Source organism: Dendrobates tinctorius, unplaced genomic scaffold (genome assembly GCF_039654945.1).
Source record: "Dendrobates tinctorius isolate UK_male_01 unplaced genomic scaffold, ASM3965494v1 ptg000019l, whole genome shotgun sequence".
NCBI classification, from domain to species: domain Eukaryota; kingdom Metazoa; phylum Chordata; class Amphibia; order Anura; family Dendrobatidae; genus Dendrobates; species Dendrobates tinctorius.
Genome location: NW_027361687.1, coordinates 77,398,361 through 77,421,320, shown reverse-complemented (window position 1 = coordinate 77,421,320; position 22,960 = coordinate 77,398,361). Strand labels below are relative to the sequence as shown.

The following is a 22,960-nucleotide window of genomic DNA, read 5'->3' as shown; positions in this document are numbered from 1 at the left end:
GAAGGACAATGAACCCACTCCACTAGCCCTATATCCAACAGTCTTTAAAACATAAAATAGAGCTGTGGCTCATGATTCTTTAGTTTTTTTCCCTACCCTTCTTCGAGGAGCTGTAACTTTTTTTTTTTTTTTATCTTTCTGTCGAAGTAGCCATTCGATGGCTTGTTTTCTTGTGGGTTCAAGTTGTAGTTTTGAATCACACTCATGGCAGCCAGAGGTGCCAGAATAGCAGAAACCCCCATAAGTGACCTCATTTAACAAACTACACTTCTCAATGAACTCCTCTAGAGATGCAGTGAGTATACGGAAACCACATGACGTGAAACAATGAAACCCCTGTGGGATCCATTTACTATAATGAGGCAGCAGAGTTACTCTGGACTCTGTCTGGCCTCTATTCAGCTGTCTCCTTTATTTCCCCAGAGGTGAACAAAACTGTGGTGGACCGCGTTTTTAAGCACACCTAAAAATACGGACACCACCGGATCACAGGTCAGACGGCGTCCACAGTGCCTCCATTTGCCTCATTATAGGGAATCTTCCACCGGGGGTTTCGTCTGAATCACGTATTTCTGAGATTTACATGGAAACCCCACTGTAAGTGCTCAGCGTAGAGCGCAGGATAAATGTGCGCCAAGCCTTATCGATTGCAGCATTTAGGGGGTCACTGTGAAATCAGCTGATCACCCAGCGGTGAGAATGGGCACATAGCTCCTGCGAGCGCAAAATCGCCATGACGTATCCATATGTCCTAGGTCGGTAATTACTGAACCCCTGCACAATCTCTGACGTATCCATACATTCAGGCCTGCAAGTAAAAAATAGTAGCAGGTCAAATGGTGAGGACCCAAAATACATGACAACATGGTAGACATGTTTTAAGAACTTGAATAGCAAGTACAAAGTTTTTGCACATAAGGGCCATAGATGGCTGATAACTATTACCAATACACAGAAAAGAGAATCCATTTATACGACACAGACCCTCGAAAAAGCCCAAGCGAAACGTGCCTCGCGGCCACAGACACACGCAGGCACTGAGCACTTTACAGGTAAGCACTTTTCACTTCTTACACGGATTATCAATACGAATTATCAATACTATCTGATTGGCACCTGGCAGTATTTTATTGCTTCTATTATTGTGTCACTGGAGGACACTATACTTAACATGCATTTGGCTCCATTCATATTCGGGTGCCATTCAGCGCCCATTTCACATTACAATTTTTGAGATCATATAAATGTATTCTTTTCTGTGTATTGTTACTATTGACCAGCCATTTATGGCTCTTTTGTGCAAAAACTTTTTTCCTTGCTAGTCAAATACCGTATATACTCGTGTATAAGCCGAGATTTTCAGCCCATTTTTTTGGGCTGAAAGTCCCCCTCTCGGCTTATACACGAGTCATATACCGGGAAGGATCGGCGGGGGAGGGGGAGCGGGGGTGTCAGATCATACTCACCCTTCTCTGCAGCTCCCCTGCTTGTTACATGTTGTCCGCACTGCTCTCTTCCTGCTTCAGCTGTCAAATGGTACCCACTCATTAAATATGCGCATATTTAATGAGCGGGTGCCACGTGACCGCTGAACCAGGAAGAGAGTAGTGCCGACAACATGGAACAAGCAGGGGAGCTGCAGAGACGAGCACCAGGACCCGGTGAGTATGAACGGGGGGGTGGGGAGGCATATTCACCTGTCCCTGCGCTCTGCTGTCTTGCGTCCTCTGCAGTGACATTCAGGTCAGAGAGCGATATCGCTCTCTGACTGCACAGTCACTGTAGAGCGCAACGCTTATGAGCAGGGGGCAGCGACTGAGGTGACTATACAGGTTTTTTTTTTTTTTATAAGGGAGGCAGCGGCAGCAGCAGCAACATGATGGGGCCACTCACTGTGCAAATAACTGGGGCCACTCACTGTGCAGCATAACAGGGGCCACTCACTGTGCAGCATAACAGGGGCCACTCACTGTGCAGCATAACAGGGGCCACTCACTGTGCAGCATAACAGGGGCCACTCACTGTGCAGCATAACCGGGGCCACTCACTGTGCAGCATAACCGGGGCCACTCACTGTGCAGCATAACCGGGGCCACTCACTGTGCAGCATAACCGGGGCCACTCACTGTGCATCATAACCGGGGCCACTCACTGTGCATCATAACCGGGGCCACTCACTGTGCATCATAACTGGAGCCACTCACTGTGCATCATAACTGGGGCCACTCACTGTGCATCATAACTGGGGCCACTCACTGTGCATCATAACTGGGGCCACTCACTGTGCATCATAACTGGGGCCACTCACTGTGCATCATAACTGGGGCCACTCACTGTGCATCATAACTGGGGCCACTCACTGTGCATCATAACTGGGGCCACTCACTGTGCATCATAACTGGGGCCACTCACTGTGCATCATAACTGGGGCCACTCACTGTGCATCATAACTGGGGCCTCTCACTGTGCATCATAACTGGGGCCACTCACTGTGCATCATAACTGGAGCCACTCACTGTGCAGCATTATCTCGGGCCACTCACTGTGCAGCATTATCTGTGGCCACTCACTGTGCAGCATAACTGGGGCCACTCACTGTGCACCCTCGGCTTATACACGAGTCAATATGTTTTCCCAGTTTTTTGTGGCAAAATTAGGTGGGTCGGCTTATACTCGGGTCGGCTTATACTCGAGTATATACGGTACTTACAGCATTTATGTGTCTATCATGTTGTCACATTTTGTGTCCTCGGTATTTCACCTGCTACCATTTCTTTTTTTACTTAATGCACTTATTGGCTATTTACAATTCTCTGACCTCCACAATAACATTTAAATTTTGTTAGGCCTTGGCACTGTTTTTGTATTTATTTTGGGGCTCAAATACTCCATTTTTTGTGTTCTCTAATCATGTATGGAGTTCCCCACAATATATTTGGGATTATGGTCCCTTGTATTGTCTATGTCTCTGGTGCTTTCAAATATAGTACAATAAATTAGGTTTGTGTAACTGCTTTCTGACGAAAGGATCATTATTTTTTCTTAGAACTGTTTGAGAACTTGTGTCAATTGTGCCAATATGTACTTTTTTCATACAGCCCATTTGTATTTTTAACTCCTTCACACCATGACCAGTTTTTATTTTCATATACCAAATGTAAATTTTTGGTGAAGAATCAACAAGTGGGACACAATTGTGAAGTTGAACGAAATTTATTGGTTATTTTAAATTTTTGTGGAAAGTCAAAAAATGAAAAGTGGGGCATGCAATATTATTCGGCCCCTTTACTTTCAACTCCAGAAGTTTATTGTGGATCTCTGAATGATCCAATGTTGTTCTAAATGACTAATGATGATAAATATAATCCTCCTGTGCGTAATCAAGTCTCTGTATAAATGCACCTGCTCTGTGATAGTCTCAGGGTTCTGTTTGAAGCACAGAGAGCATCATGACATGAAGCCCAAGGAACACAATAGGCAGGTCCGTGATTTGGATACAAAATTATTTCCAAAACTTTAAACATCATCCCAAGGAGCACTGTGCAAGCGATCATATTGAAAAGGAAGGAGTATCATACCACTGCAAATCTACCAAGACCCGGCCGTCCCTCTAACTTTCATCTCAAACAAGGAGAATATTGATCACAGATGCAGCCAAGAGGCCCATGATCACTCTGGATGAACTGCAGAGATCTACAGCGGAGGTGGGACAGTTTGTCCATAGGACAACAATCAGTCTACACTGCACAAATCTGGCCTTTATGGAAGAGTGCAAGAAGAAAGCCATTTCTCAAAGATATCCATCCATAAAAAGTGTCATTTAAAGTTTGCAACAAGCCACCTGGGAGACACACCAAACATATGGAAGAAGGTGCTCTGGTCAGATGAAACCAAAATCGAACTTTTTGGCAACAATGCCAAACGATATGTTTGGCGTAAAGGCAACACAGCTCATCATCCTGAACACACTGTCACACATGGTGGTGGCATCATCATGGTTTGGGGCTGCTTTTCTTCAGCAGGGACAGGGAAGATGGTTAAAATTGATGTGAAGATGGATGGAGCCAAATACAGGAGATTTGTCTTCCAACAAGACAATGATCCCAAACATAAAGCAAAATCTACAATGGAATGGTTCACAAATAAACGTATCCAAGTGTTAGAATGGCCAAGTCAAAGTCCAGACCTGAATCCAATCGAGAATCTGTGGCAAGAGCTGAAAACTGCTGTTCACAAACGATCTCCATCAAACCTCACTGAGCTCGAGCTGTTTGCCAAGGAAGAATGGGCAAGAATTTCAGTCTCTCGATGTACAAAACTAATAGAGACATACCCCAAGCGACTTGCAGCAAAAGGTGGCGCAACAAAGTATTAATACTATTAATGTATAATAATGTAATATATAATATAATGTATAATGTATTATAATGTATTATAATGTATAATGTATTATAGTATTAGTATAATGTATAATGTATTATAGTATTAATGCTAAAGGGGCCAAATAATATTGCATGCCCCACTTTTCAGTTTTTGAATTTCCACAAAAATTTAAAATACCCAATAAATTTCAAATCAACTCCACAATTGTGTCCCAATGTTGTTGTTGATTCTTCACCAAAAATTTACATTTTGTATTTTTATGTTTGAAGCATGATATGTGGGAAAAGGTTGAAAAATTCCATGGGACGGAACACTTTTGCAAGGCACTGTATATATATATATATATATATATATATATATATATATATATATATATATTCTATCATGTTCACAATATGGTAAAACTGATCTGGAAATATGATTCTCCAGGTCATTGCAAATACACAGACACCAAACATGCATAGATTCTTTTTAGGTGGTGAAAAAAAATTCTGAAATTTGTATGAAAAAAGTTTTTGCATTTTTCACTATTTTCCGAGACCCGTAGTGTTTCCATTTTTCGGGACCTGGGGCTGGGTGAGGGCTTATTTTTTTCTGGTTTTATTGATCTCATTTATTGCAATGTTGCGGTGACCAAAAAACCCCCACAATTCAGGCAATTCAGTTTTTTTTTCATTACGCAGTTTACCGATTGGATTTTACATTTTTATAGATAGGACATTTCTGAAAGCAGTGATACCAAATATGTATATTTTTTTTTCAATGGCGCATAAGGGGGGATGATTTAAGCTTCTGTTTTTTTTTTGTTTTTTTTTAAATATATTTTCAAACTTTTTACTTAAATAGTCCCTAGACTTGAAGTTGCAATGGTCAGATCCTCTGCGCTATACATAGTGCTTCAGACCCGCTACACCCATGATCAAAATTGTTGGTACCCCTCGTTTAAGGACAGAAAAACCCAAAATGGTCACAGAAATAACTTGAATCTGACAAAAGTAATAATAAATCAAAAATGTATGACAATGAACAAATTAAAGTCAGACATTGCTTTTCAACCATGCTTCCACAGAATTTAAAAAAAAATAACACTCATAAAATAGGTCTGGACAGAAGTGATGGTACTCAACTTATTATTTTGTTGCACAACTTTTTGAGGCGATCACTGCAATCAACCAATTCCTGCAACTGTCAATGATAATTCTGGACCTCATGACAGGTATTTTGGCCCACTTCTCAAGAGCAAACTGCTCCAGTTGTCTCGTGTTTGAAGGTTGCCTTTTCCAGACGGCATGTTTCATTTAGTTCCAAAGATGCTCAATAGGATTAAGGTCAGGGCTCATAGAAGGCCACTTCAAAATACTCCAATGTTTTCCTCTTAGCCATTCTTGGGTGTTTTTAGCTGTGTGTTTTGGGTCATTATCCTGTTGCAAGACCCATGACCTGCGACTGAGACCAAGCTTTCTGACACTGAGAAGCACATTTCTCTCTAGAATCCCTTGACAGTCTTGATATTTCATTGTACCCTGTACAGATTGTAGACACCCTGTGCCAGATGCAGCAAAGCAGCCCCACAACATAACAGAGCCTCCTCCTTATTTCACAGTAGGGACAGTGTTCTTTTCGTGATATGCTTAATTTTTCTGTCTGTGAACATAGAGCTGATGTGCCTTGCCAAAAAGTTCAATTTTTGTCTCATCTGTACATAGGACATTCTCCCATAAGCTTTTTGGCTTATCAACATGTAGTTTGGCAAATTCCAGTCGGATGGTGCAATCTGACACTGATGTTTCCTTGAGCTTGAAGTTTACCTTTAATCTGTTTAGTAGTTTTCTGGGCTCTTTTGTTACCATTTGTATTATCCGTCTCTTTGTCATCAATTTTACTCCTGCGGCCACGTCCAGGGAGGTTGGCTACAGTCCCATGGAGCTTAAATTTCTGAATAATATGTGCAACTGTATTCACAGGAACATCAAGCTGATTGGAGATGGTTTTATAACTTTTACCTTTAACATGTTCGTCTATAATTTTCTTTCTAATCTCCTGAGACAACTCTTTCCTTCGCTTCCTCTTGTCCATGTTGAGTGTGATGCACACCATGTCACCCACCAGCACAGTGAGTATCTGTAGCCCTCTATACAGGCCCACTCACTGATTCCAAGATTGTAAACACCTGTGATGCTAATTAGACTCCTTGCTTTAACATGTCCCTTTTGTCACATTATTTGCAGGGGTACCATCATTTCTGTCCAGGCCTATTTCATAAGTTTTATTTTTGAAAAAATTCTTTGGAAGCATGGTTGAAAAGCAATGTCTGACTTTCATTTGTTCATTTACATATATTTTTTATTATTACTTTTGTCATATTCAAGTTATTTCTGTGACCATTGTGAGGTTTTCAGTCATTAAATGAAGGCTACCAACAATTTTGACAACGTGTGTATGTATAACAGAAATCACGATCTCCTATTAACACCAATCATGAGCTGGTGTCCACAAGAGTATCACGATGACAGGCACGGGGGTCTTCTTCAGCCCCCTAGCTTTCATAACAACCCATCGGCACCCAGCAATCACATGACTGAGGCATCGATGAGCGGATAATGTGACACGCTTTCACCCGCTGAGTGTTAAGTGCCCCTTGTCAGTGATTGACAATGGGTGTTAACCGGTTAACAGCTGAAGGTGGAGCTCCGATCCACCCACAGCTGTTAAAGGCACATGATGGCTGATTAACCTCTTCCTGGCATGCGCCGTATACAGCTCTGGCAAAAATTAAGAGACCACTCAACAGTTTTCAGTTTGTCTGATTTTTCTCTTTATAGGTATATTTTTTAGTAAAATGTAAATTTCTCTTTTATTCTATAAACTACTGACATGTCTCCAAATTTCCAAGCACTCAATTTTGAAATTATTTTCAGAAAATGAAAAATGGTCAAAATAACAAAAAAATGCAGTGCTTGCAGACCTAAAATAATGCTAAGAAAATAAGTTCATAATCATTTTGAAACAAAAATACCAATGTTTTAACTCAGGAAGAGTTCAGAAATCAATATTTTGTGGAATAATCATGATTTTTAAACACAGTTTTCATGCGTCTTGGCATGCTTTCCACCAGTCTTTCACACTAATTTTAGGTGACCTAATGCCACTCCTGGTACAAAAATTTAATCAGTTCTTCTTTGTTTGATGGCTTATAGTTTAATGGAACTTTTTTTATGGATTTAGTGCGCTGCTTAACATGACACACAATTACCTCCGTTCCTATAGTGTGAATCAGTTGTTTGATGGCCTGTGACTAACCATCTTCCTCTTCATTACATTCCAGAGGTTTTCAATGGGGTTCAGGTATGGAGACTGGGCTGGCCATGATACGGATTTGATGTGGGGGTCCTTCATCCTCACATTGATTGACCTAGCTGGGTGGCATGGCGCATTATCCTGCTGGAAAAACCAGTCCTCAGAGTTGGGGAACTTTGCCTGAGCAGAAGGAATCAACTGTTTTTCCAGGATAAACTTGTATGCGGCTTGAGTCATACGTCCTTCGCAAAGATTAACCTGCTGAATTCCAGCCTTGATGAAGCATCCCCAGATAATCACCGATCGTCCACCAAATTTCATAGTGGGTGCAAGACACTTTGGCTTGTACGCCTCTCCAGATCTCCGTCTAACCACTAGAAGACCAGGTGTTGAGCAAAGCTGAAAATTAGACTCATCAGAGAAGATTACCTTACTCCAGTCCTCTATGGTCCAATCCTTATGGTCTTTGGCAAACTTCAGCCTGGCTCTCCTTTGCTTCTCATTGATGAAAGACTTTTTTTCTAGCTTTACATGACTTGAGCCCTGCCTCTAGGAACCTGTTATGAACTGTTCTTGCCATGCACTTCACCCCAGCTGCCATTTGCATTCCTTTTGTAGGTCACTTGATGTCATCTTGCGGTTGCTGAGTGACATTCAAATAAGATGATGGTCATCACGGTCAGTGGAGAGTAGTCTTCGCCCTCTGCCGCTCTTTAGCTTTGTTGTCACCAATGTGTGCTGCTTGACCTTGTTCTAATGGACTGCCGTCTTAGAAATTTTAAGGATTGAGGCAACAAGACGCTCACTGTATCCCTCTGCTAGTAAAGCCAGAATTGAACCTTTCTTTTCCTCACTTAAGACTTTTCTTTTCAACTCATTTGATATGGTTAAAAGTTATTTTTTCATTCCGATTACTTTTGGGATATTAATAGCACTTGCTTTGCCATCCAGCTTGTCCTATTGCAAGAGGATTGTTAACACCACAGCAGGTTTTTTTTTTATACTTTCCTTCGTTAAATAAGATTTGGTTCAGGTGATCACCTAATCAGAAGCACATTGACCCCTTACTGCCAGTTGTCGGAATGGTATGCCAGCTGGCAGTATCCCCCGCTTTGAGGTGGGCTCCGGCGGTGAGCCCACCTCAAAGCCGCGATATGTCAGCTGTTTTAAACAGCTGACATGTGCCCGCAATAGGCGCGAGCGGAATCGCGATCTGCCCACGCCTATTAACTAGTTAAATCCCGCTGTCAAACGCTGAGAGCGGGCATTTAACTAGAGCTTCCGGCGTGTGCTGGAAATACGCGCATTGCCGCCCCTCGTCATGTGATCGGGAGTCAGCCCATAGCAACCTGAGGTCTCCTGGAAACCTTTATTGCGGTTGATGGCAGATTGCTATGAGCACCAACCTGTGGTCGGCGTTCATAGCAATGCTGTAATTCAACTACATAGAGTTGATCTATGCATCACCTCTATGTAGCAGAGGCGATCGCGCTATGGCAGATTCTGGCCTCCTATGAATGCTATTGAAGCATGCAAAAAACAGGATTTGTGGTTGCTTGCCGTAAAATCTGCTTCTCGGAGCCTTCATTGGGGGACACAGGAACCATGGGTGTATGCTGCTGCCACTAGGAGGCTGACATATGCACAGAAAAAGGTTAGCTCCTCCTCCGCAGTATACACCCCACCGACCGGCACTAATCTCGTCAGTTAGTGAGAAAGCAGTAGGAGAAGTAACAAAAGAGTGAAACAGAACAGACAACTCAACTGTAACCAACACACAAAACAAGAACAGGAGTTGCAGAACATGGGAGGGTGCTGTGTCCCCCAATGAAGGCTCCGAGAAACAGATTTTATGGTAAGCAACCAAAAATCCTGTTTTCTCTATCGCCTCATTGGGGGACACAGGAAACATGGGACGTCCCAAAGCAGTCCCTGGGGAGGGAGAAGCAAACTTCCATTAGGTCTGAGAACTCACCACCGTCGCCTACAAGATCCTTCTGCCTAGGCTGGTGTCCGCCGAAGCGTAGGTGTGGACCTTGTAAAATTTGGGAAACGTGTGGATCGAAGACCAGGTTGCAGCTTTGCAAAGCTGCAGCGCGGAAGCTCTGTGGCGCACCGCCCAGGAGGCACCCACTGCCCGGGTAGAGTGATCTCTAATTCCAGGAGGGGGCACTCGATGCTTGACCCGGTAGGCTTCCAAAATTGCCGATCTGATCCAGCGAGCAATAGTAGCCTTGGAGGCCAGCTGACCTTTCCGCGCACCATCTGGAATGACGAAAAGTGAGTCTGTCTTCCGCAAGGGAGTCGCCCTAGCCAGGTAGACCTTCATCGCCCTGACCAGGTCTAGCTTATTCAAGGAGCGCTCAAGAGGGTGGATTGGACCCCGGACAAAAGGACGGAAGAACAATGTCCTCATTTAGGTGGAAAGTGGACACCACCTTAGGAAGGAAGGAAGGCGGGGACCGCAGGACCACCTTATCCTGGTGGAGCACCAAGAAAGGAGGGCGACAAGAAAGGGCCGCCAATTCAGACACGCGCCGGATGGAGGTGATGGCCACCAGAAAGGCTACTTTCCAGGAGAGAAGGGATAGGGAAACTTCCCTGAGAGGTTCACAGAGCGAACCTTGTAGAGCCTCCAGGACCAGATTGAGATCCCATGGATCCACGGGAGCGCGATACGGAGATGCTGCATGAGCCAACCCCTGAAGAAAAGTCTTGACCTTCGGTCGGGAGGATAACGTCTTCTGGAAAAGAATGGAAAGCGCCGAGACTTGACCCTTTAGAGAGTTGAAGGCAAGGCCTGCGTCTAGGCCTGCCTGGAGGAACGCCAGGATAGAAGGAAGTGAAAAGGACATGGGCGGAATGTCATAGGACTCGCACCAAGTGAAATAGGCCTTCCACGTACGATAAAAAATTCTGGAAGACGATGGCTTTCTAGCCCGAATCATGGTGTGAATAACCAGATCCGAAAAACCTGACCGTTTCAGAACCGCGGTTTCAACAGCCACGCCGTTAAATTGTGCGGCCGAGAATTGGGGTGGCAAATTGGACCCTGAGACAGCAGATCTGATCTGTCTGGAAGCTCCCAGTGGGCATCCGCGAGAAGGTTGACGATGTCCGCGAACCAAGACCTTCTGGGCCAATCCGGAGCGATGACAATGACTGGTACCCCTTCCGCCTTGATTTTCTTCAACAGCTTGGGAAGAAGAGGAAGGGGAGGAAACAGGGGAGCTTGAACTGAGACCAAGGAATGGTCAGAGCATCGGCGCCCACTGCGAGAGGATCTCGGGCCCTGGAGACGAATTGTGGGACCTTCCTGTTCAGGCGAGACGCCAGCAGATCTACGTCCGGAGTCCCCCCAACGACGGCAAAGCTGATGGAAGACGTCCGGATGTAAGGACCACTCTCCCGCCGCATGGCCCTCACGGCTGAGAAAGTCAGCGGCCCAGTTGTCCACGCCGGGAATGAGCACCGCGGATATCGCTGGGACTGATACCTCTGCCCAGTGGAGAATCCTGGACACTTCCGCTAGTGCCGAGGGACTCCGTGTCCCCCCTTGGTGGTTGACGTATGCCACCGCTGTGGCATTGTCCATCTGAATCCGGATCGGCAGACCCCTGAGAAGCCTTTCCCAGTGAATAAGAGACAGATAAATCGCCCGTATCTCGAGGACGTTGATCGGCAGAGATGTCTCGTGTCGACCACCGACCCTGAACAGTCCGATCGTGAAACACCGCACCCCAGCCGAGAAGGCTGGCATCCGTTGTCACAATCTGCCAGTGAATCGGAAGGAATGACCGGCCTAGGGAAATGAGAGGTGACGTCAGCCACCAATTGAGGGACTGTTTGACCCGGGACGAGAGGGCGAATTGGACGATATCCAGGTAAAAGACAGACCTGTTCCACCGAGACAGGATGGCCTGTTGAAGCGGTCTCAAGTGGAATTGAGCAAAGGGAATCGCTTCGGCCGTCGCCACCATATTTCCTAAGGCTCTCATGGCTGACCGGAAAGATGGAAGCTGGGGGCTCTGCAGCGATCGTACATCCCGTCATAGAGAGGTCATCTTCTCTTCGGGGAGAAAGACCCTCGATCGACGGGTGTCGAACAATAAGCCTAGAAACACAAGATGTTGTGTCGGAACAAGGCAGGACTTCCTTTTGTTGACAATCCACCCGAATCTGGACAGGGTGTTGAGAACGATAGTCAGACTTTCGAGAGCCTGGGGAAGAGACGGAGCTTTGATTAGAATGTCGTCGAAGTACGGAAAGAGGACGAGACCTCTGATCCTCAAAAGGGCCATCAACGCCGCCATGATCTTTGTAAATACTCTGGGCGTGGTGGCGAGACCGAACAGCAAGGCGACAAACTGGAAGTGGTCCTGATGAATTGCGAAATGCAGGAACTTCTGATGCCCGGGAAAGATGGGGACATGCAGATAGGAGTCTTGAATGTCTATTGAGCACATGAATTCCTGCGCCTCCATGGAATCGATTACTCAACGAAGGGACTCCATCCTGAAATGTCGCAGGCGGACCCTTTTGTTCAGTAATTTCAGATCCAGAATGGGCCGAACCACGCCGCCTTTTTTCGGCACTACAAACAGGTTTGAGTAAAACCCTGTGAATCGTTCTGTTACGGGAAAGGGCACAATCACCCCCGGAACTGAGAACAGAGGCGATGGATGCAAAGAAAGCCGGAACTAAGGTGGGGTCTTTTGGAGGATGGGACTCGAAGAAGCGATCCCGGGGCCGAGAAGTGAACTCTATCTTGTATCCTTAGGATACAACTTCCCTGACCCAAGCGTCTTCCACCGAGGCAAGCCAGACGTCTCTGAAGAAAAGGAGTCAGCCGCCCAGTTGGGAAGGCGCCTCGGGACCTTGTTGATAGTCATGCCGATGTGGACCGTCCAGGTCTGGACCTGAGGATCTGCCTTGGGAGGAGTGAGATCGCCAGGAGGGAGTTGGCCTAAAGGAGACTTTCTTCCTATTCTGGCGGGCTTGCGGCCTTTGTTGGTTGGAAAAGGTTCTGTCGTTGCGACGCGACGGAAAGATCGAAAGGGCCGAAACTGACGCCTTGGAGGGGGTCTGCGAGGTTTGGACTGAGGGAGAAGAGAGCTTGTGCCCCCAGTGGCGTCTTTACTAATCTGGTCCAGCTGGGATCCGAAGAGACGCGCTCCCTGGAAAAGCAGACTGGTAAGGGACTTTTCTGATGACAAATCCGCCTGCCAAGCCTTAAGCCAAATTGTACGCCGGATTGCAACTACGTTGCTGGACGCTTGAGCTGCACAAGACGCGGCATCTAAGGAGGCAGAGACCAAATATTCACCAGCATGGGAGATCTGGTTGGCTAGCTCGGCCAGCCGCTCTGGCTGGGCTCTATCCAGAATGCCTTGGCGGAGATCCTCCGCCCAAAGTAGCTATGGCCTTTGCTAGTCACGTGGAAGCAAAAACCGGACTTAGCACCGTCGCAGCCGCTTCAAATGCTGACTTTGCTAAAGATTCTATGATCCTGTCATTAGAATCCTTCAGAGATGCCACACCTGAGATCGGAAGGACTGTGTTATTAGATAGCCTTTAAACAGGAGCGTCCACAGAGGGGGAAGCCGACAAGTTGTCGGTGAGCTCTTGAGAAAATGGATACAGCACGCCGAGACGTTTCCCTCTTTGAAAGCGCATGGTCGGATTTTCTCTTTTCCTGGTAAGGAGCTTCTCAAACTCAGAGTGAGAAGCGAAGACTTTGGAAGGTGCTTCTGCCCGTCTGAACGAAACCTCCTGATCTGAGGGTTTCGCAGGGGAGTCTGTGATCTCGAAAGTGTGGTTGATCGCTGCAATGAGATTCTGTACCGTAACCTTCATGTCCGCGATATGGTCCGAATCCAGATCTAAAATCCCGTCGGATGGCGCATCCGAAAACGCTTCGCCTGACTCGGGCGAGGAGGCACAGGAAGGAAAAAAGTGGAATAAAATGCAATCAAAAAGAAAAATCTACAAAAAAATGGTACCGTTGAAAACATCATCTTGTCCCTCAAAAAACAAGATGCGATACAGCTCCATCAGTGGAAAAAATAAAAAAGTTATAGCTCTCAGAGTAAAGCGATGCAAAAATAATTTTTCCCATAAAATAGTTTTTATTGTGAAAAAGCACCAAAACATAAAAAAAGATATAAATGGGGTATCACTGTGATCGTACTGACCCGAAGAATAAAGCGGTCTTATCAATTTTACTACAAGTGAAACAGCATAAAAAAAACAAAACAATTCCTGAATTTCTGCTTTTTATTCATTCTGCCTACAAAAAATTAGAATAGAAAGCGATCAAAATGTCATGTGCCCGAAAATGGTACCAATAAAAACATCAACTCGTCCTACAAAAAACAAGCCCCCTCACATGACTATGCCAGCATGTGGTCCACTGTTAGAGTTATTGGTAAAAACTATGTCTACTTAATCCTCTATGTGCCTTGTGATGGTTACTTTGCACTATTGGAGCATTTTTAAATGCACTTTTGAATGTCCTTTTTTGATGCATCTTAATTAAATCTGCCAAAGGGTATAATCACTTGATTTGACATCTATTTTGTAGTGCTCGGAACTATCCACAATATACATATAGGGCTTTTTATGAGGCATAGGTGGTACTGCTCAGTCATAATTTAAGTGGCATATTATTCCCTAACTTACCACTAGATGGCAAATAGTCATTAATAAATAAGTTTTTTCTGAGCACCACTGATTTCTGTATATGAGGTATATACACTGCTCAAAAAAATAAAGGGAACACTAAAATACCACATCCTAGATATCACTGAATTAAATATTCCAGTTGCAAATCTTTATTCAGTACATAATGGAATGCGTTGAGAACAATAAATCATAAAAATTATCAATGTAAATCCAAATTGATGTCACATGAAGGTCTGGATTTGGAATGATACTCAAAATCAAAGTGGAAAATCAAATTACAGATTGATCCAACTTCAGCAGAAATGCCTCAAGACAAGGAAATGATGCTCAGTAGTGTGTGTGGCCTCCATGTGCATGTATGACCTCCCTACAATGCCTGGGTATGGTTCTGATGAGGCGGCAGATGTTCTCCTGAGGGATCTCTTCCAAGACCTAGACTAAAGCATTCGCCAACTCCTGGACAGTCTGTGGTGCAACGTGACGTTGGTGGATGGAACGAGACATGATGTCCCAGATGTGCTCAATAGGATTCAGGTCTGGGGAATGCCTTCATCTTGCAGGAACTGCTGACACACTCCAGCCAAATGAGGTCTGGCATTGTCCTGCATTAGGAGGAACCCAGGGCCAACCGCACCAGCATATGGTCTCACAAGGGGTCTGAGGATCTCATCTCGGAAACCTAATGGCAGTCAGGCTACTTCTGGCGAGCACATGGAGGGCTGTGCGGCCCTCCAAAGAAATGCCACCCCACACCATTACTGACCCACTGTCAAACCGGTCATGCTGAAGGATGTTGCAGGCAGCATATCGCTCTCCACGGCATCTCCAGACTCTGTCACGTCTGTCACATGTGCTCAGTGTGAACCTGCTTTCATCTGTGAAGAGCACAGGATGCCAGTGGCGAATTTGCCAATCCTGGTGTTCTGTGGCAAATACCAAATGTCCTACACGGTGTTGGGCTGTGAGCACGACCCCCATCTGTGGACGTCGGGCCCTCAGACCATTCTCATGGAGTCTGTTTCTAACTGTTTGTGCAGACACATGCACATTTTTTGGCCTGCTGGAGGTCATTTTGCAGGGCTCTGTCAGTGATCCTTCTGTTCCTCCTTGCACAAAGGCAGAGGTAGCGGTCCTGCTGCTGGGGTTGTTGCCCTCCTAAGGCCCCCGCCACGTCTCCTGGTAGCGCCTCCAGCCTATGGACACTACGCTGACAGACACCGCAAACCTTCTTGCCACAGCTCGCATTGTTGTGCCATCCTGGATGAGCTGCACTACCTGAGTCACTTGTGTGAGTTGTAGAGTCCGTCTCATGCTACCACGAGTGCGAAAAGCACAACCAACATTCAAAAGTGACCAAAACAGCCAGAAAGCATTGGTACTGAGATGTGGTCTGTGGTCCCCACCTGCAGAACCACTCCTTTATTGAGTGTGTCCTGATAATTGAAATTATTGGCAATCTGTTGTCTATTCCATGTGAAATTGATTGTCAGTGTTGCTTCCTAAGTGGACAGTTTGATTTCACAGAAGTTTGATTTACTTGGAGTTATATTCTGTTTAAGTGTTCCCTTTATTTTTTTGAGCAGTGTATATTGGGATGAATAAACTTCCCCTCTGTCTTACCTAATAAATAGCCCTCTCAAAATTCTGCACAAGCAGCTTTAGAATTCTATATATAAAAATATTTTCCATTACAAAACATTATTATAGTCCAAATGTAAAGATTTTCTAAAATTTTAGATGTATATTTGATTTGAAGACATAGTATATGACCTACATAGGAAACTTACATTCTATGTAATATAATAAAACAACATCCTTTAGTATTTGCACACGTTGCGGATTTTGATGCGGATCCGCAGCGTTTTTTCTCTCTCTCTCTCTCTCTGGAAGCACAAGGGAGAAATTTCAACCGAATCAATTCTCAGTACCACCAACTCCGCACAGTAAAAACGCATTAAAATCCGCAAGAAATCCGCATCAATCCTGCATGAAAACCGCAAGCGTTTTCCCCTGCGTTTTTTGCCAAGAGATGCGGATTCTCTGCAGAAAATTCAGCAGGCTAATCTGCAACATGTGTACATACCCTTATTGTATGAATTTATGCCATATCTGTACTAGAGTGTACCATGTGTTGTCTTATGTACTACTTTGCAACCCTTATGGTACGTGCACACGTTGCAGATTTGCCTGCAGAATTTTCTGCACAGAATCTGCACCTCTTGGCAGAAAACGCAGGTAAAAATCCACGCTTTTTGCAAATTCTGTGCGGATTGGCATGCGTTTTTAACCCTGGGGATTTCCTTAATGGAATGGATGTAAGAATGCATGCGGATCCACAAAAAGAATTGACATGCTGCGGAAAATAAACCGCAGCATCTGCACAGCTTTTGTTTTCCTATTGAATTACATTGGTTGGTCACACACTTGCGGATCCATAGCAAAATCTGCAACGTGTGCACATACCCTTATGCGTTTTTAAAAAAAATGTCATTTTATGTAATAAAGATTTTTGTATTGTCATTTTAAACAGAGTTCTCCAGTTTTTAAAAGGACGAACTAGTAATTAGATAGGAGATACTCTAGACTTTTGGCCCAATTATCAGATATTTAAGAAAATTTAAAGTGAACAAACAGGAAATCTAAATCGCCTGAGTATCAGGTGACCGCCCGTCACCGCCATCATCAATAACTGGTGACGCCTGTCACCTCCATCACTTCTTCTCATCACTTGTACAACGTTTGTGAAGGATCTCATCGGGACAGTGCCAAACATCTTGGAGAATTGAGCTCAGCTCTCCTGTGTATGAGGCTTGTGCAGATCCTTCTGTGTCTACATGTGACCCCACAGAAGGGATGATTTGAGATCAGGGCTCTGTAGGGATTCGCTCATCACTTCCACGACTCCTCTTTATTTGTGATGAGGAGGGTAGTTCTCCGGATGCAGAATAGATTTGGAGCCCATCATGATATTACATGATATTGCCTTGAGTTCTCAGCACTGAGGACACCATTAATCCTAACAAAATCCAAGCTTCATTTGCTGAAATGCAGCCGCAGACTTGCAGGATCCTCCACCATCTTCACTGTTCCTAAGGACCCTCATTATTGTACAGCTCTCCTGCCCATCACACATCCTCCATCCCATAGTCCCGTGCCCATATGCCCGTCATACATATCCTCCATCCCTTAGTCCAGTGCCCATATACCAATCACACATCCTCCATCCCATAGTCAACCATTATGACATCATAATGAGCGGCAGGGCTTGCAACCTATGATGACATCAGCATCACCATGGCAACCATTGGGACATCATAATGAGGGGCGGGGTTTGATACACACACACTTTTTCCCCATTATGTAGATAGAGGCAAAATTGTTTGGTGAATTGGAACGCACGGGGTTAAAATTTCGCCTCACAACATACCCTAGGACGCTCTCGGGGTCCAGACGTGTGACTGTGCCAAATATTGTGGCTGTAGCTGCGACGGTGCGGATGCCAATCCCGGACACACACACCCCTACATACATACACACACGAGCTTTATATATTAGATTTAATGAGTTGGAGTCAGTCCATTTTATACCGACTCCAACTCCGACGCCAACAATAAGGACACCAACTCCACAGCCCTGCAAGTCAGAAGTAGTGAAGGAGGCGATGGACGGCCACCAGATACTGATGATGGAGGCGACGGACGGTCACCAGATACTGATGATGGAGGCGACGGAAGGTCACCAGATACTGATGATGGAGGCGACGGGCGGTCACCAGATACTGATGATGGAGGCGACGGGCGGTCACCAGATACTGATGATGGAGGCGACGGGCGGTCACCAGATACTGATGATGGAGGTGACGGACAGTCACCAGATACTGATGGAGGCGACGGGCGGTCACCAGATACTGATGATGGAGGCGACGGGCGGTCACCAGATACTGATGATGGAGGCGACGGGCGGTCACCAGATACTGATGATGGAGACGCCGGGCGGTCACCAGATACTGATGATGGAGACGCCGGGCGGTCACCAGATACTGATGATGGAGACGCCGGGCGGTCACCAGATACTGATGATGGAGGCGACGGACAGTCACCAGATACTGATGATGGAGGCGACGGACGGTCACCAGATACTGATGATGGAGGCGACGGACGGTCACCAGATACTGATGATGGAGGCGACGGACGGTCACCAGATACTGATGATGGAGGCGACGGACGGTCACCAGATACTGATGATGGAGGTGACGGACGGTCATCAGATACAGATTTAATTTTGCTTTTATTAACTTTACATTTTGTTAATTAGTACAAATTAACTAATAACCCTTCTATTTCTAACATTGCAGCTTTTCTGCACCTGCCTAAAACCTAAAAACAGTAATATATATGTATTACATATACAGAATACAGATAAATAGGGAGGGGTGAAAGCCCTCCAGGTATACACCAGGCTCACAACAACGGTACCTTTTTCATTAGTCACAATGCACATAATATATTAGTGCCTTACTTTGGATAATTATAAACCTGTAGCTGTAATGTGCTCTTACATAGGACTGTGTATTCAGAAGACTGGTCACTTCCTGACACAGGAAGTAATAGTACATACAATGTGGGGGTAGCAGACGGGAGGCGAACCCGCACCATATCCAGCAGACAATGGCTGTGTTATTCAGCTGGCATCTGCACCTAACAGCAGTGAGTGGAGCTGATAACCCTTACATGCTGCTGACAATCTTTGACATTAGTGGCATTTCCAGCACGTGTCCATTGTCACCATCACACACCCGAAACCCCAAGAAAAGTGAAGAGAGAGTAAGAGAGGTTATTCCATAGCATACACACCTTCATCTCTACTGATGGACCTCTGCGGTGGAGGCTGAGTGGTGTCTGCACCATCCATGGCTTTTCCGATTCTTGAAAATAAAACTTTATGCATAGCTGAAAGTCAAAAAGACACATAGGTCAAGGCAGGTCGTTCATGACAACACTGGATATCGAAAAGTCTTCAAGTTGCAAACATATTTATCGCCTACCCTTACCTTCAGGTACGCTGGAAGTTTTGACATTATGGACTGCCTGCTGGGAGTAGTAGTTCTCGTAGTATCCAGTAGTGCTGTGTCCAGGTTGATAACTGTTTTGCTGGGGCTCATCTGAGCCGTGGTGGTAGGGGGCTGCATGTACAATGGGACCTTCTCTCTGATGGTTCATGCCATGGCTGCCAAGAGCCATAGGAGGGCTGAAGGAAGCGCTCATGGAAGAGTTCCCATACATTGGGGGTGGCGGGCCTGGCTCAGGTAGCGGTTCGGAGTTGTACATAGATGGGTGGTTTCCCTGGTACTGCATTCCCGTATACGGCTGGTTGTAAAACTTTGACCTAAATCGTAGGAGAAATGAGACTCCATCAGCATCGGATCTCAGACACATAAAAGTTGGGTACTTTCTCTGTTGGTCCCAATACTACAACATATCCCAATCCAAAAGAGAAAAATTCCACTACATCAGCAGGCGGGGAGGGTCACCAGAGCTGGCACCAGAGGAATGAGAACACAAGCCTACTACAACTCTAAAGACGTACCACAGGACCGAAGCAGGAACCATATGCAAAGAAAATAGTAAATATATACTGAAAAAATTTGTAATAGCATGCAGAGTAATATGCTCCTGCTCTCCTGGATGGGCACCCTCCCCAACGTGCGTTTCGGCATCACTTTTTTATACATGCACGTTCTATATACTTGTTTTGCACATTATATATGCACTGTGTATAATATGATAAATGATTTTAATACATGATTTTTTTATGCACATTTTTATACGCAGTTTTATATTTGTGTCTTCACATCAACCAGCAATATTTATACTGGATATAGCAGTCTTTTAGGTATACAAATATTTTATCCTGTGCATTGACTTTTTATATTATTAATTTCCTGATACACCAATAAATTTTAAGTCACTTGTCTAACGCTTTTGGTCGGCTTTGTTTTCTGCTTGTTTTATTGGTTGTTTTTGCAACTGTCCAAATTACTTAGTCCATTCGGTCAGCCAGCAAGGATTTTTATTGCTTTTTATACTTTACTCAGGTGATTAGAGTAAATTCATTGACACATATATAGACAATGTGTTCTGACAAGTTTCATCCCTTTTTGCTGTTTTTGGTTTATATACTGCCGTGGAAAATTGTGATTTCCAAAGAAGCACATTCCAGGGCTGGGCTTTGTGGGGGACACAAAGAAGGCCTTCAGTCAACCCCTGCCGGCCATGGAGACCTGCATGGGTGGTGGACGGACCACCATGCAATTGTGCCACTTAAATGCTGTTGTCAGAGAGTAACTGAAGTATTTTTAATGAGTAAGTAAGTAGATCGCTACGGTTTCTTATTTATAAATATTCAGGAGTTACAGAGGAATGGTAGGATTCAGAAAAAAACAGATGCTCCTGAATAATCATTTTTTTTATCCCCCACAGAGAGCAGGGGAGGATTTTCGCTTTATGCACTTTTAGAATATGTTCACACAACGTTTTTCTTTCTGGTGGCTTTTCTCAGAGCAGATCATTTTTTTAATGACATGTGGGCTTAATGTAGATTTTGTTACAAAAAGCTCAGAAACTTCCCAATTCACCTGGCAGCACCACAGTCAGATCTATGGAATCATATTTTTTTTTTTTTTTTTTTTTTAGCAGCAAGAAATTTCTTCAAAGATTCTACAACGTAAGAATTCACCTCATGGTTTATGTTTTCTCCAGACTGTTACATTGCGGTAGGCATTAATCGCAAACTCACCCATGTTGTGGGACTTCCTCCACCTCCTCATCGATCTCCTCTTCCATCTCTTCTTCGGTGTTCAGCACCTGCCGAAAAACAGAGGGAACGACCGTCTATAAAACAATGGCTGACACGCTGTTTTCTGAGACGTTTTCACACCACGTGCTATGATTGTCCTTACACAGTAGATTTTACTATTTTTGCCCTTTTCTAAGTTCTTCCAAGAGTCATCACTTTTTTATTTTTCTAATACACATTGCACTGTGCGGGCTTGTTGACTTATTTTTTTTTTTTTTTTGGGGGGGGGGGCGAGTTGAAGTTTTGCATGACAACATTTATTTTACCAATCGACATACTGAAAAAACTTAACTGCGGTGAAATGGTTAAAAAAACACTCCCACAATTCTGGGTCTTGCCAGTACTCTCCAAGCGGCAGTGACTAGTTGTCTGACCTGAATGGAGTTTGTGCCGTTTCCTTCCCTATGGACTGCTTTATGACGTCTCATGGTTTCCGGTATCCTCCAATGAAAAAGAGATAACAGGATTTTGGTTTACTCACTGTAAAATCTGTTTCTTTATCGCTTCTTTACGGGGCACAGGGGTCGCTATGAGGCTGACACTAGGCACCCACCGACAGGCACTAATTACCTTAGTTTAAGTTTAGTGTCTGTAGGAGGCGGACCTGGATCTGATCCCAGATCTGCATCTTTTCCTTTTCAGGTTACTTGCTGTATTTTATTAATATTTTCTCGTCTTTCAGGTTCTTCTTCCTTCGGGTAAGAGGGTGTAAATTCTCACCCTGTTTATCTGCACCTATGCGACAAAGAGCAGTGTGGTGTCACCCACATCGCCCACTCTCAGACCCGCAGGCAGGACCTTATCCCCCTGTCAGCCTTATGGGTGCTTCAGGGTGATTCCCGGTGGCTGGTCCCAGCCTTTTCCCCTGCCCACCTGGAGGGCTGGGAGGAAGACGGTGGTCACCAGCGGTGGCCTCCCCCCTTCTTGTAAGGGGTTGACGCAGTCTTCTGAACCATCTGGAGATGGTGCGGGAATGGGGATCTATCATACCAGGACCCTCATCCATCGAAGGGCTCCTGAAGGCATTCCCATCGGTGAAGAGGAACAGTGAACCCACATTGCAGGTATGTATGTCCCCCCCCCCCCCAGCGGTGCACGGAAGTTTTCTTCATCCCATTCAGGCATGGGACAGGGCGGCTCTAATGCAATATTCCCGACGCAGCCGCGTCCATTTCTCCCTGGCTGGTCCCAGACCTCGGTGCCACCCCCCCTTTACTCCTGCCCAACTCCTGCACGCTTTTGCTCCTATCATGGTGCCACTTTCTCCCTGCTGGTAACTCCCTCAGCAATTTGACCAATCGGTGGGACACTTTCCATTTCCACCGGACGGCGTATCTTCCTAGCTGGTCACGCCCCCCAGCGTGTAAGCAAATCAGAAGCTTACTAAAACACCGGCCGGTGAAAAAGAAAGTAACGCCCACAGGAGCCTGCTAATGCCCGGGATGAGAGCACATTCCTCCCTGCGGAGTGGGCTGTTGCCATGTCACAGTCGGTCTCTGACAGGACAAAAGTATCACAGTGCCAGGTCCAGGTCCTGGAGCATCTTCCACATTTGTCTGCCATCACCAGTGCTCCGAACGCCTCTCACGGTGATTCGCATGACCTTCGCAGAGATAGATCAGGTACAAAGCAAAGGGAGCCGGCTCTTTAAAGTTCCCCGGACCCCTCTGCATCCTCTAGGATGCCCCCCCTCTCCCCATACCCCCTCCTAGGAGGCGGCTTTTGGGTCGGAAGCAGATTC

The 22,960-nt window shown here is 45.3% G+C and overlaps 1 protein-coding gene across 1 annotated transcript in view; it reads right to left on the bottom strand.

The window, feature by feature from the left end:
- Nucleotides 1-22,960, bottom strand: part of ZC3H6 (zinc finger CCCH-type containing 6) — a 93,343-nt gene that overhangs the window by 3,231 nt on the left and 67,152 nt on the right. Inside the window, exons 9-11 of the mRNA XM_073567242.1 lie at nucleotides 21,160-21,227; nucleotides 19,415-19,749; nucleotides 19,218-19,313 (exon numbers count right to left, since the gene is read on the bottom strand). Coding sequence (XP_073423343.1) covers nucleotides 19,218-19,313; nucleotides 19,415-19,749; nucleotides 21,160-21,227 — 499 coding nt within the window. The remainder of the gene's footprint in view (nucleotides 1-19,217; nucleotides 19,314-19,414; nucleotides 19,750-21,159; nucleotides 21,228-22,960) is intronic.